General features: G+C 43.4%; 1 protein-coding gene across 1 annotated transcript in view; it reads left to right on the top strand.

The window, feature by feature from the left end:
* Positions 1-7,139: 7,139 nt before the first annotated feature.
* The window catches only part of LOC138354984 (histone H1-like), a 107,131-nt gene continuing 98,761 nt past the window's right edge, over positions 7,140-15,509 (top strand). Inside the window, exon 1 of the mRNA XM_069309688.1 lies at positions 7,140-7,249. Within this exon, the coding sequence (XP_069165789.1) occupies positions 7,140-7,249 (110 nt within the window). The remainder of the gene's footprint in view (positions 7,250-15,509) is intronic.

Here is a 15,509-nt window from a genome sequence, read left to right as displayed (position 1 = left end):
ATATATATATATATATATATATATATATTGTATGTGTTTATGTATTAAATATCTCACATGTTAGCTGGTTTTTGCCCTAATCCTTGCGAGGCTTCCTGGCTAGTGAGAGAGAGAGAGAGAGACACGGCTGTGGCTTGGGTGTTAGTGGACTGTAACTAACTAAGGGGGATTGAGAGATCACCCCACAGTAAGGAGAGTGCAGGGAGTCATGGCAGCTTGAGAGCGGGTGTGTACTTATCACAACTAGGCAGTGTGAGCCATACCCCCGAATATAGGTGATGCTGAACCCCTCTCCCAGAACCAGACGCTTACCAGGCTGATCTCCCAAGTAGTTGCATGCACTCCAGTGTCCATTACTGGTCGACTGACGGCAGCAGAAGTGTGGCTGTCATCGTCGGTCTTTTTCTGTTGGAGTCTCTGCTCAACGGTAAGCTAGTATTGTTGGTTCAAATAACCAAGTTTCATTGTAAAACCCCCAACGCCCTGATAAATATTGGGGGCCCGTCCAGAATATTGGATTGACACACTCATAGTTGGAGTCCGGGAGGAGGGACTTACACTCCCATTGCAGCAGTAGGTAGCCCGTGTGACCACAGGTATATTCTCTCTTTCTCAGGAAGAATTACAGGAAAAGATGGAGAAGGGGCAAACATTTGTAGAGCCAGGCAAGCCTGAAGATTTGGAAGGTTGCACAAAAGAGCAGTTAAAGCAGATAGCATAGAAATGTGGCATCAAGGTGAAGCCATATTAAGTGGTCAGAATGAAAGATGAGATCCTCAGACAGTTGAGAGATAGGAACAAAGTGGCAGAACAAGGAGCCCAGAAAGGAACTGATGGCAGGAAGGAAGATGATGGACAAGACGATGTGAGATCCCAAGAATCAAGTAGGAGTAGTAGTAGCCGGAGTAGCAGGAACAGGAGTTTGGAAAGGTTTGAGCTAGAGCTCCAGATGCAACGAGAACGTGAACATGAGGAGAGGCAGTTCCAACTGGAGAAGTTGAGGTTAGAACTACAGCTGAAAAATGAAGCATAAAAAGAAAAGGAGAAAACCACAATACGAGAATTGGAGTTGGAACAACAACAAAAAAGAAGAAAACCAGAATATGGGAGCGGGAGTTGGAACAAGAAAAAGAAAAAGAAAAAGAGAAAACAAAACAAATGGAAATATAAGCGAATAGAGCTTTGGCAGAGAAAAGGATTGAATGTGGGTTGCCAGAGAGCACCACACATGTATCACATCCACCAGATAATAGAGATAGGGAAAAACACATTCCACTGTTCGTGCCTCAGGAGTCAGAGAGCTCGTTCGAGCACTTTGAGAAGATAGCCAACATCAGACAGTGGCCGCAAGAGGAGTGGGCTCAATTGGTACACTTATGACTAACTGGTGCTGTTAGAGAGGCATATACCCAGTTGTCTCTGGAGAAGTGCCAAGATTACTGGACTGTGAAGAGCAAGGTATTGCGTTGTTTCCTGTTGACTCCTGAAGCTTACAGAAAGCGTTTCAGAGAGATGATGAAGACTCCTGCAAGTACGTTTGCTGAGACAGCGAGAGACCTGGAAAGGCGTTTTCAGAGTTGGACAGAAGCTTTCAGTGTAGAATCCTATGAAGATTTAAAACAGTTCGTAATTATGGATAAATTTCTGGAAATGATGCACCCTGTAACGAAATTCAAGATCCATGAGGCAGGAGTGAAGAATGTGAGAGATGCAGCTGATAGGGCTGAAATGATTACAGAGGCTTATTGGAGCTTGAGGGAAAGCAGAGTGAAAAGTGATGTGAGACACAATTATGGCAGACCCAGGGGAGCCTGGGGTGAGAAAAATTTTGATAGATGGGCGAATAAACGAAAGTATCCTAAAATTCAGAAAAGGAGACCGTATAAATCGTCTGAAAGTGAGGATGAAGGAGTTAAGTGAAAAACAAGTTATGTACTAAGGAGTTAGGAGTCCAGCCAGACCCAGCACAGTGCAGGTGGTGCGCCTGTGCCGAGAACCTCAAATGTGAGTGGACAGAATCAAATCCACTCAGGGGGATAGAGAAGAGACTTCTCCCAAGTGAGATCCTATAAATGTAACGGACGTGGTCACATGACCACGGCCTACCGGGATCCGGTCGGCCGAGCGGACAGCCCGCTGGACTTGTGGTCCCGGGTTCGATACCGGGCGCCGGCTAGAAACAATGGGCAGAGTTTCTTTCACCCTATGCCCCTGTTACCTAGCAGTAAAATAGGTACCTGGGTGTTAGTCAGCTGTCACGGGCTGCTTCCTGGGGGTGGAGGCCTGGTCGAGGACCGGGCCGCGGGGACACTAAAGCCCCGAAATCATCAAGATAACTTCAAGATATGATGAAAGATTCTCAGCAGGGCGAGAGAGTTGTGACCCCCGAAATATTTGTTAATTTGATACAGGACAAACCGCAGAAAGTGAACTTGACGAACGAGAGTAATAGCCCGTTCAATAGTAAAGGTTAGGTTAGTATAAAAAGCAAATCTGAAGTGGGAGTAAGTATCCTAAGAGATATAGGAGCGAATCAGAGCTTGATTCTGAGAAGCCTGATCGCGGATGATCGACTTTTAGCTGGCAGTGGGAAAATAAAGGTGCGCAGGTAAAGGTGTCTGAGGGTGACATGCCCATTTGTGCTGGCAGATTATTAAATGTCAGAATGCTGTCTGACATGTGCTGTCAGAATAAAGCTGTCAGATTAAAGTCAGATTATTTGTCTGCGGAGGTAATGTTGGGAGTGTGTCCTGACATAAATGTTCCAGGGAGACAAGTGATCCTAGGTAATGACTTGTGCGGGTCGAAGGTGTTACTGGAGCTAATAGTGGATGATGTGCCAGAAGGGCCACGGTACTGATGGGACACCAGATAGAGTTAACCTGGCTAGCATCCTAAAGGATGAGTCAGAGAACAGCGAAGTCATTGAATAACATGCCTGTGTAGTGGCATGATCAGTAGTAGTGGCATGGTGAATGCCGACAAGGAAGACACTAGAGGAGATGTCTCCACTGAAAGAAGAGACTGATGTGGAGATAGTATGGCTGTTTGGTGAAGGTCCAGCTCAAGAAGATGAGGGCACGGAGAGGTCAGGTGTAAAAATAGCCTTACCGGAGAAAACTAATATGAACAGAGTGGCCGTGGGTGAAGCCCGGCCTACTAAATTCGAGTCAGAAAGTAGGAATAACTGAGCTAAACAGAAGTGGAGGAGAATGAGGACAGAGAGAGGACGAGAGAGAGACAGTAGAGTGACAAGTTGTCCACAGGAACAGAAGTGTGGGGATGATGAAGTTGAGTTCTGTGAGATGTCAGAAATTGAAACATTTCATGGGCAGTGTGAAAAAAAAGAGAGTGAAGAGGAGTGATACCCAAGAAGAGGAAGTGAGAAGAGATAGTATGTGCGGAGAGATGCTTATTAGCACTCAAGAAGATGTAAAGCGACAAGTGCTGTCGAGTCGGTTGAAAATAATACAGTACTGGAAGAAACTTTGAGGGAACGAGTAAGAGTTGAAGGAGAAGAATTGGGGTTGTATAGTAGATCGGAACGGGAAAATAAGATGATGATAATGTAAGCATGGAGGAGTAGAAGAAAGTCGAAGGTTCGGTGAAGGTCGAAGAAGATGAATTTGCAGATTAATGTGGAGGCGTAAGGATGGATAATCGATGAAGATGACAGAGTGAAGTATGATGACGGGAGATAGTAGTATGATGGCAACAGACTGATGCATGAGGATGATTAACCGAAGTATGAGGACGACAGAGGAGGTTCAGACAATAAATGTCTAACTCTTGACGTGTGGAATGCAAGAAGAAAAAACGGTGGTGGACAGCATTAAGTTATGAGAGGGCTAATGGAGCAAAGGTGTCCAACATGGACAGCCTAGCCAAGGTGTGGGAGAAGTTGGGTCACTTCGAGGAAGACCATGTTTCCAACGAGTTATGAACCAGGTGATGCAAGGTGCAACGGGTTATGCAGTATACATCGACAATATAGTGGAATTCGCGGACTTCTGGAGAGAGCATGTAGGCTGAACTACTGGATTGGTTCGGCTGATTAGAAAGGGCCAATATAACAATTAATTTGGCGATGTGGGAACCGACCTGTGAGATTTATATTTATTTAATTTATATGAATTTATATAGAATTTTTATTAACATTAATTTATATACTTTGATAGCAATTTGTATAATGATAAGTGGACTGTATTTCTGCAATAATCTCATAATCTCACAAATCGATCCTCTACACATTAGGGGGGTTTATATTAATTTAATTTATATATATGCAGCCAATCAAACTACAGTATTAGACTACATACATTGAAAAGGTTCCTTATCTTATAGTACAGCAGGTCTTAGTCCACCAGGTATAACTAGGGTGTAGACACCACATTTTCCCTCTTTGAGGTAGCTTCCATCACCCTGGTAACTGATGCACAAAGCATGCTTCCTCGTCTTGACCTGTCAAAAGGGCGCTAGCTGTAAAGCCAGAATCCTATATATGACAGGTATATCAGAGAACACTGTACATGGAACAATGAAGACCTGGCTTAATTACCTTTAGTTTGAGGCTACCACGTGCTCTAACCGGCCAACCCTATATAATGACATTAATGGCCATAAATGAAAGATACATGGGTTTCGGAAGAACACTTAACTTGATTTGTTGACAGCGTGTTGATAATGGTACACCTTTGGTTTCCATAACACTACGTCCAAGTAAAATTAACAGGAGCCGAATTTGCTCCCGTGAGCCTCTGTGGTCTCAATATAAACAATGGCTGCCCCTCCTTCCTCACTGACACCTGGCTTACATTGTCCAGATGACAGAAAGTGATAGAAGGGTCACATTTACTCTACTTTAATATTGATAATTAAGTTAATTTATATGAGATGTTTTTATGATGGCAAAGTGCAAAGACTAATGTATTTAAGAATAATTTCCAGCAGAAAACTGGTGAATTTATAATGGTATGTGGTGATGATATCCCGTTTTCTATAGACGGTAATTCCACTACAAGTTACGTTTTCTATGGGTAACTTGTTTATACGATACAGCTATTATCTGTATGATTATTAAATGGTGTCGGATTTTCCGACAGGCGAAGAGAAAGTTTAGAAGAACCGGACTGGAATACCTAGGTTATGTGGTAGAGCAAGGTGAAGTTGCTCCAGTGAGGATGATGGTTAAAGCCATCGATAATTTCCCAGTACCTAAAGGAAAGAAAGAGTTGTGCAGGTACTTAGGAATGATCGGATATTATAGGAAGTTCTGAAAGAATATTTCCACAGTTGCCACTCCAATAACAAGTTTGTTGTCTAAAAATAAGAAGTGGGAATGGAACAGAGCAGCACAGGAGGAATTTGAGAAAACCAAGAGATTATTGACTGAGGCGCCTGTGTTAGTATCGCCGGAATTTGGAGCACCGTTTGCGTTGTTTGTGGATGCCAGTGATGTAGGGACCGGAGCTGTATTGACACAGCAGAAGGATGGAATTTATCGCCCCTTGTTTTTCTTTTCGAAGAAGGTTGTCAAGCATCAGAGATCGTACAGTACAGTCAAGAAGGAGACTTTGGCATTGGTCCTTTCATTAAAAGATTTTGAGGTATTGGTAAGCGGGGGAAGTCACCCAGTTGCTGTGTATATGGATCATAATCCCCTGCTGTTCCTGAGCAACATGAAGCACGTGAATCAGAAGTTTACCAGGTTGTTCCTGTTCCTTCAAGAATATAATCGGAATATAAGACAAATAAGAGGACGAGATAATGCGGTGGCTGATGTTTTGTCACGAGCCACTGAGAATAACTCTCAAAACTAAGGGGAGGGGAGTGTTATGACCCCATGTAGCCAGGGTGGAACGAATCTACCCAGGGATAGTTATTCTGCTTTCCTGACCTGATATTGAGAGGTCAGAGGAAAGATTTATTATCTTTAATAGTAATAAAGATTTATTAGTATTAAATAATTAAATAAACGTTAGTGAGTAGTTATATAATATAGGCAGAGAATGAGCATCTTTCAATGTTACTGGAGATAGGATGTCAATATATTGGTGACGTGACGTGACACTAGCAGGAAGTTGTGACCTCACTTGAGTCAAAGCGGTCGCCAGAGGAGGTTGTACTTCGTTGATCTCCTGGAAGGAGGAAGAATATAGTTCCCTGTGTCAGTGCTGGAGCGAAGGCTACTTGTTTGCAAGTGTGAGGAAGCTGTTGGGGACATAGTACACCATTTCTCTGTGATTTGGATAAATTAGAGGTGGCCTGGCAGTAAGTGTTTGGTCGCGCCTTTGTGGAACTCTGCTTGTGTGTGCTCCTTCAAGAGGAAGGAAGTAAGCCTGCGTTTCTGTGTGGAGCCTGCCTGGCAATTCCGTGTATTCAAGTCAGGGCTAGAAGAAGCCTTGTAAAGCAGTCCTACAGGGATTTTTGTAGGCGGCCTGTGTGAGCGCCATGTTGAGGGCGAGGGAGCGAGCTTGACTTCTTGATGTGTAGTAGAAGTAGAACACCAGCAATCAACAGCCAATTAATGCACAACTATATACTACCCACTTCAAGACTCCGCTTCAATATAGAAGCATCAAGAAATATGGGCCAATAGGCCCTATGCAGTTACTTCCATCTTTACCTTCAATTTACCCAATTAATACCCATTGTTTCGTGTTCTGTCCTGTGTTGAAAGTTTTGTTCACCTCATCCAAAACTGTTGTAACATATCACCCCACCCAAAATGCGGGTATAAAATGAAAGCTATTTAAATCATAGCATAGTAAGAACTCTGTTTAGTGTTTGCAGGTTATAGTTGTGTGTGTGTAAACTAAAAGTCTTTGAAAACGTAAGAAGTTATTACGAAACGCGTTCAAGTGTCGCGTCAGACTAGAAATAAAAATGAATTTTGTAGAATTGATTTTTCAATTACCATCAACAGTGAAAAGAAATATTGAGAAAATTCGTGTTAGAATTATTAATCTTACTTTTTCGGTCATATCAGCTGTAAGAGTCATATCTACGTTACCCGAACGCTCTCTGCCTTCCAGAGAACAATTTGTCATATGTGGGAGCATGAGGTGTTCTCGCGATGGCGAGAAATTAACGAAAGAAGAGTGTTTTGGCCAGTGGCTTAGGCCCTTTTGGGCGCCAAGATGGCGCTGACTCCTACGTTCACGCGCCAAAATGTTATGACGTCAGTGACACCAGATTGGTCAAGAACGGTGACGTGGTTCAGGGAGCCAATGAGAAACGCCCCTGGCAAGTATGACGTCATGAGTGAAGGGGGGTATCCAGGCGGCGCGCCCCATGGCGCCAGGAGTTAGATAGATACGTCGTCAAGGGCGGACGTGCGATAGGTGGTCCTGTCAGTCTGACAGTTTTCGTCCCTCTCCGGTGAATATACGCATCACTAGTGGTCTGCGAGCACTGTGAGGTCTTCCTGAACTCCGTGAGGCGGACAGAAGAAGGAATTGACGGAAAACGAGCAACAAGTGCTCCAGTGACAGGTGCTTAGCAAGAGTGAAGCCTGGGCAGTGAAGTCATGGACGATTGTACAGTTTCACCAGTCGGGTGATGACGTAGCGGCTGGGCCAGTTCACCGTGAGGAAGGAGAAGAACAAACTAGCTGGGAATACGAACGACTGCAGCCGGGAGTAAGGGCTGCCGACGTAGTTGTGAGGAGGAGGCGACGGCCAGGAGACCGACTCCAACCCTTCAAGAGGTTGTGGAGGAGCACGGAGCCTGCAGAGGGAAGCAGTACGGAGAAGACGCGTTTTTGGGTGTTGGTTGAAGTCCTGGGAAGAGCATCAGTGTGTGTGGGGGTGTTCCCTACAACAAGTCGTGAGCTGGGACCAGGAGCTTCAATTCAACCCTCAACAGAGGACGAGTCCACATCGTTTATGGTGGAAGTAGGTAATTCAGTTTTCCCTCCCATTTCCCTTTAGTTAGCGATTAGCCAGAGTATCTTCTATGTCGTGAGCAGGGCTCACCAATGTCTATGTTTCTAGTAAGACACAGTTGTGAAGGGAGATGCTATAGAGCTCTCACGAGATATATATTTGGTGTGTGATTGCACCAGTGGTTTGATGAAGAGATTACTGTGACGAGGACATTTATATTAATATGTCATTAATATTATAAGTTCGTGCCAGAAGTTATGTGTATTAATATACAATTTAATAGTGTAAGGCTGTGTGCCTAGAGTTACCTCGTTATTATAAATATTGATAAAGTGAACTATATATACTGGAGTTATTAAATAATACCTCATATGTCTAGTGGTTAACTGTGATTATGCCAGTCTTGTGATATACTGTGAATACGAGAGAATAATAGGCGCCTCACGCCAATAGTGTGAGTATAGTGAGGAAGTGAACAGTGTGAGGAGTGTGAGTGGGTGTGGCATCCCGCGAGTTACCGAACGTTCGGTAACACTGCACATGGAGCGTGGGAACGCATGTCAACTGGGAGTGTTGCCATTCCCGCAGTGTTCCAGAATTGTGAAGAGGCGGAGAGAAGGCTGCTCATTTATTCCTTTGCCATGTTGTTGATGCAGAGTTATGATTCTTTGATCTTTTAAGTAAACTACAAAATCACCGCCGAGTTTGTGTCAACCCTCCATTTCCTTGTAGCTATTGAGACTATCTAAGAGTGAGTGATTTAAACATATACTTACCTGTTACCAAATTGATTAGTATTCCCTGGGGGCCACTACTATATTACTACTATTCCACTGAGGTGTTACTGGACACGGTAAACACCAGTTGGCGGCCTATAGTGAGCGGTAGAGCCCTCTGTCGGGACGGGCACATGATCAAGTGAAGTGATCGTGTTCTCACTCGTCTTTAGGCTACGAGGCCAGCCGGAGACGGACTGAGAGACTCTCCTGGTGAACAGTGGCACCGTGAGGATCGAGTGCAGACCCGTGGGGGCTACCGTAAGTAACGTTTATTACTACTAATACTTGGTGGTGACTAGCTAGAGAGAGACACCCCGACACTATGTACTGAAGTAGAGGCAGGGGTAGAACTATTTGGTTGACAAAGCCCGAGTGCATAGGGGGAAAATTGTGTGAAACCCCGGTTAGGCTTCAGTGGAAATGGAAGCTTCAGGATCCTCGTGAGGGTAGTAGTAGCACTCCAGGTTGCAATTCTTTTAATCATGTCATGGTACAGTTGACTGGGGCGCATCTGGGAACACTCAGTGCATAGGTTTGAACCCTCAATAAAGCCCTTTTGGATTTGTTCATTATTATTAATATTATTTGATAAAGCCTTTAATTATGCACAGCATTTCGGGCATAACTTAAGCTAATGAATTTGGGAACTATATCAATACAGGTTCTTGGTGTTAATTTTAAGATAATACATTGTATAATATAATATTGGTTTACTAAATGTGAATATTGTTTATTTCATTTACTGTATATAGGTCTATATATCATGCCATATTGCATAGTGTGAGGAGTATAAACATTTATATTGTCATGCCATGCAAACCATGCATGACAGGGCGGATCTTATTGAAACCTTTAAAATACTGAACAGTTTGCAGGATCTCGATCCGGTCAATTTCTTCAAAAGGTCAGATGTAACACGAGCAAGGAGCAACGGGTTCAAGCTCAACAAGCCACAATGTAGGACACAAAACAAGAGATGCTTTTTCAACCATAGGGCTATAAACCCGTGCAACTCCCTACCCGCTGAAGCCATCAACGCCAAAAATCTTCTAGGTTTTAAAATTCAGCTGGAAAAGACCATCAGAGCAAATGGGGGGGGGGGGGGGGGGCGTTGACAAGCCGCCAGTTTCCTGTCCTCATCGAAGCCACTAGTATTAGTGGCCCCTCAGGTAAACTCTGGTAAATATCCATACCCTACACTATATAACAATTGTCTAACTCCTAAAAAAAAAAATGTCTTGGGAATGTCAGTCATTCTACATTTTCAAGTTGTATTTGGCGTGATAGCATTATTATTGTATTTAACATCAGATTGTTAAAGCAGATGTCAATGAATTTCCTACCTGCATTGTTATTTGGTAAAATATAACCAGTACATTAGATTTATTTACATCAGCACAGGATCCTGTTCATTGCTATTCATATGTATGCTAATTTAGATCTTTATCTTCAGGCAAACACGGTAGCTGGGTTGAAGCGGCACATTTTGGCAGGAACATTTATCACGCCGGATCATGTCTCCCCTGCCGCTACAGACCTCATTGCTCGCCTCCTGGTGCAAGAGCCAAGTGAGAGGCATGGTACTGACACTACTGCCGCTCCCACCTGGCTAGCAACAGCCCCCTCCCAACCCACGCCACTGCCACTATGTGTCTTGGTACCTACCCTATCTGTTCAGGATTCAGCTGATGTAGAGGTAATATAGGAGTCATTTATTTAGGGAACCCAATTTCGGATGCTTTTTGGTTCAGTCATGTTTGTTTTTTCTAATTTTGCTCATTAATTTTTGGTTACAGTCACTTGTTGACCAGACCACACACTAGAAGGTGAAGGTAAGCAGAACTGGCACTGTGGGATAAACCAAACGTCGAGTTAAGGGGCCTAAATGAATGCTCATATGGACGTGCATAAGGCCAGTATGATTTTTTTTATGACATACACATATGCCATTGTTATTATAAGAAATATTTAATGTTTATCAGTGCAAAGGCCAAAGATACATAAAAATATACCGACGAGGTACACACACACACACACACACACACACACACACACTGAATGAAACTGAGTGCCCAAATGAGCCACAGAGATATTAGAAAGAACTTTTTTAGTGACAGAGTGGTTGACAAATGGAATGCATTAGGAAGTGATGTGGTGGAGGCTGACTCCATACACAGTTTCAAGTGTAGATATGATAGAGCCCAGTAGGCTCAGGAATCTGTACACCTGTTGATTGACAGTTGAGAGCCGGGACCAAAGAGCCAGAGCTCAACCCCCGCAAGCACAACTAGGAGAGTACAACTAGGTGAGTACACACACACACACATACAAACACACACACACACACATACACACGAGACATGATCACAACCTACAAAATCCTCAGGGGAATCGACCGGGTAAACAAGGATAAACTATTCAACACTGGTGGTACACGAACAAGGCGACACAGGTGGAAACTCACATGATCCACAGGGACGTTAGAAGGAACTTTTTCAGTGTCAGAGTAGTTAACGGATGGAATGCATTAGGCAGTGATGTAGGGGAGGCTGACTCCATACATAATTTCAAATGTAGATATGATAGAGCACGGTAGGCTCAGGAATCTGTACACCAGTTGATTGAAAGTTGAGAGGCGGGACCAAAGAGCCAAAGCTCAACCCCCGCAAGCATAAATAGATGAGTACAAATAGGTGAGTACACACACATTGCCACTGGAGAGCCGATGGCCAAGCGGACAGCTAGTTGAACACGTGATCCTGTGGTCCCGGGTACGATCCCGGGCGTCGGCGAGAAACGATAGGCAGAGTTTCTTTCATCCTATGCCCCTGTTACCTAGTTGTAAATAGATACCTGGAAGTTAGTCAGCTATCACAGGCTGCTTCCTGGGTGTGTGTGTGTGTGTGTTGTGAAAAAAGTAGTAGTAGAAACAGTTGACTGACAGTTGAGAGGTGGACCTAAAGAGCACATCTCAACCCCCTCCGCAAGCACAACTAGGTGAATACACACACACATACACACACACACACACACACACACACACACACACACACACACACAGATAAAGAAAGACTATTTACCACAAGGAGTATGCGCACTAGGGGACACAGGTGAAAATTGAGTGCCCAAATGAGCCTAGAGACGTTAGAAAGAATTTTTCAGTGTCAGAGTAGTAGACAAATGGAATGTATTAGGCAGTGATTTGGTGGAGGCTGACTCCATACACAGTTTCAAGAGTAGATATGATAGAGCCCAGTAGGCTCAGTAACCTGTACATTAGTTGATTGACAGTTGAGAGGCAGGACCAAAGAGCCAGAGCTCAACTCCCACAAGCACAACTAGGTAAGTACACACACACACCCTTTCCCTCACGCTACCTGCCCCCACCAAAATGCTCACCCAAAACCCCATTCTGAACCTATCACCCCTCCCCCATTCCCACCATGTCGCCCCCTCCCACCTTCCTCCCCCCTGTCCCCCCTCCCCCTTCATCCCATACCCTCCCTATCCCGTGTCCTCCATGTCCCCCCCTATCTCCTTAACCCACACCCTACCTGTCCCCCCCTTCCCTTGCACCCCCATCCCCCACCCCAAAATCCTCTGGGACCCTGCAAACCACCTCACAGATCTTCTCACCCAGGGAACAGCTTCCCACACCAGCAGAATGCTCACCAAGAAGGGGACTAGAAAATAAACAGAAGAAAGTGAGCTTCAAGGCAATGTACACTAACATAGATGGGATTACAAATAAAGCAAATGAGCTTGGAGAATAGGTACTAGAGGAAAACCCAGACATAATAGCCCTCACAGAAACAAAGCTAACGGAAACGATAACAAATGCAGTGTTCCCACAGGACTATTACGTTATGAGGAAAGAGAGAGAAGGAAGAGGTGGTGGTGGTGTAGCTCTGCTGGTAAGATCTTCTCGATATTCCTTATATTTTTCTTTACAGAAGCAAGAAGATGAAAAATTAACTCTCCAAAGTTCATTTTTACTTTTTTTTTTTGCGTCTGACGCCTAGTGATGCGTTTCGCAAGGTCTCTCCTTACATTCTCAAGGCCAAGTATTGTGTTCTGGCTACTAGGTACAACATATATTATATATATATATATATATATATATATATATATATTATATATATATATTATATATATATATATATATATATATATATATATATATATATATATATATATATATATATATAACTGAAAACTCACACCCCAGAAGTGACTCGAACCCATACTCCCAGGAGCAACGCAACTGGTATGTACAAGACGCCTTAATCCACTTGACCATCACGACCGGACATAATGAGGTGATAGCCGAGGCTATTTGAACCACCCCACCGCCGGCACTCGGATAGTAATCTTGGGCATAGCATTTTACCAAATCACCTCATTCTTTGGGGCACACGTGAGGAACACAAATGCGAACAAGCCTGAATGGTCCCCAGGACAATATGCAACTGAAAACTCACACCCCAGAAGTGACTCGAACCCATACTCCCAGGACCAACGCAACTGGTATGTACAAGACGCCTTAATCCACTTGACCATCACGACCGGACATAATGAGGTGATAGCCGAGGCTATTTGAACCACCCCACCGCCGGCACTCGGATAGTAATCTTGGGCATAGCATTTTACCAAATCACCTCATTCTTTGGGGCACACGTGAGAAACACAAATGCGAACAAGATTCTTGTTCGCATTTGTGTTCCTCACGTGTGCCCCAAAGAATGAGGTGATTTGGTAAAATGCTATGCCCAAGATTACTATCCGAGTGCCAGCGGTGGGGTGGTTCAAATAGCCTCGGCTATCACCTCATTATGTCCGGTCGTGATGGTCAAGTGGATTAAGGCGTCTTGTACATACCAGTTGCGTTGGTCCTGGGAGTATGGGTTCGAGTCACTTCTGGGGTGTGAGTTTTCAGTTGCATATTGTCCTGGGGACCATTCAGGCTTGTTCGCATATATATATATATATATCTATAATATATATATATATATATATATATATATATATATGTATATATATATATATATATATATATATATATATATATATATATATATATATATATATATATATATATATATATATATATATATATATATATATCCCTTACCGGGTAGCTATTTACTGTTAGGTGAACAGCGGCATTAGGCGAAAGGAAAGACGGCCAATTATTTCTGTCCCGACCGGGATTCGAACCTGGAATTGTCATTTTGTGAGTCAAGAACAAACCTAACTGTACTACTTATGGTCAGAAAAACAATATTGGATAGTTACTTATAATCAAGTACTTACAATCGGCTTCCTAATATTCCTCCGTGTGTTCGGAATAGAATGTGTGTGTGTGTGTGTGTGTGTGTGTGTGTGTGTGTGTGTGTGTGTGTGTGTGTGTGTGTGTGTGTGTGTGTGTGTGTGTTTAAAAAAAATCACAAACAAATCTGTGTTCTGCTCACTTGTCCCATCCAATCACAATGATATACTTAAATTGTTAAATAAACAAAGCAAAAAACAGATTCTCATTCAGATTTTAGCAACCCCCAAACTTAATCATTCTTCGCACAAAAAAAATAACTTGTGTTTACCAAACTTTACCAAATTTAATCAGACTTTCCCACAATTATTTCAATTATTAAATTACCCCAATTATTAAATTATCATCGCCACACACCCACCCAATTCCACCCAAATTGAATAAAACTCAGGACCATTCCACCAGACTTTGGACCATTCCATCAGACCTCAAACCATTCCACCAGACCTACGACAGTTCCACAAACTTATTCGTAAATACCAAACTTGACAACGGTTTCAGTAACGAGGCCGGTGTGTGTGTGAGGGAGCAGCTTCGTTGCTTTCTCTTCACTATGAAAACATGGAAATTAACGGAGGTCAGGTCATCCAGAAACCAGGTCAATACTGTGAGTTTTTTTTGAGGAAAGATCAATCACTCTTCCCTGTGATCTGGCTAACGTGAGTGGGGGAGGGAGAAGAGCGATGTTGATTGGGAGTTGTGGATTGGGAAGTGATTGTGAATGGGGGGGGGAGAAGATTGGGAATTAGAAATGGGGAGGGGATTTCTTAATGGGAATGATTTTTTTTTTGTTATGGGGAGGGATTTGTGAATGGTGAGCTCTCTGAGGTCGTAGTCCTATGGTCCCGGGTGAATACCAAGTAGAGGCAGAAACAATTGGGCAGGGTTTCTTTTTCTTGACGTCGCTGTTCACCTAACAGAAAATAGGTACCTAAGAGTTAGACAACTGCTAAGGGCTGTCTCTGGGGAATGTGTGTGTATACTCACCTAGTTATACTCACCTAGTTGTGCTTGCGGGGGTTGAGCTCTGGCTGTGTGTGTGTGTGTGTGTGTGTGTGTGTGTGTGTGTGTGTGTGTGTGTGTGTGTGTGTGTGTGTGTGTGTGTGTGTGTTTGTTTTAGAAATGTATGTAGTAGATAAAAGAAAATCTGTCGAGAGTCAGTACATTAGACAACCGACGTTCAGAAAGGCGGGGTCCAAGAGCTAACAGCTCGATCCTACAGGCCCAAATAGTAAATACACACCAGTTTCTTATCCTCCCTGATGAAGGATCAATTAATTAATCCTATCCTTTCTCATTAATCAACTCTCTTCCATTATATTCAAGAAATTCAACCGGACATCTTTCACCCGTTGAGCATCGTCAGACTTCACTTTTCCTCAGACTTGAACATTTAATCTTCATTCACGATATTTATCTCTGTTCAAACTGAACATCATTCATTCACGATGCTCATGTCCCTGCTTAATATTCATTTCATAATTCATTTGACAGACCCATCAGATTGAACGGCAT

Source organism: Procambarus clarkii, chromosome 65, assembly GCF_040958095.1.
Source record: "Procambarus clarkii isolate CNS0578487 chromosome 65, FALCON_Pclarkii_2.0, whole genome shotgun sequence".
NCBI classification, from domain to species: Eukaryota; Metazoa; Arthropoda; class Malacostraca; order Decapoda; family Cambaridae; genus Procambarus; species Procambarus clarkii.
This window is presented reverse-complemented; position numbering and strand designations above follow the sequence as displayed.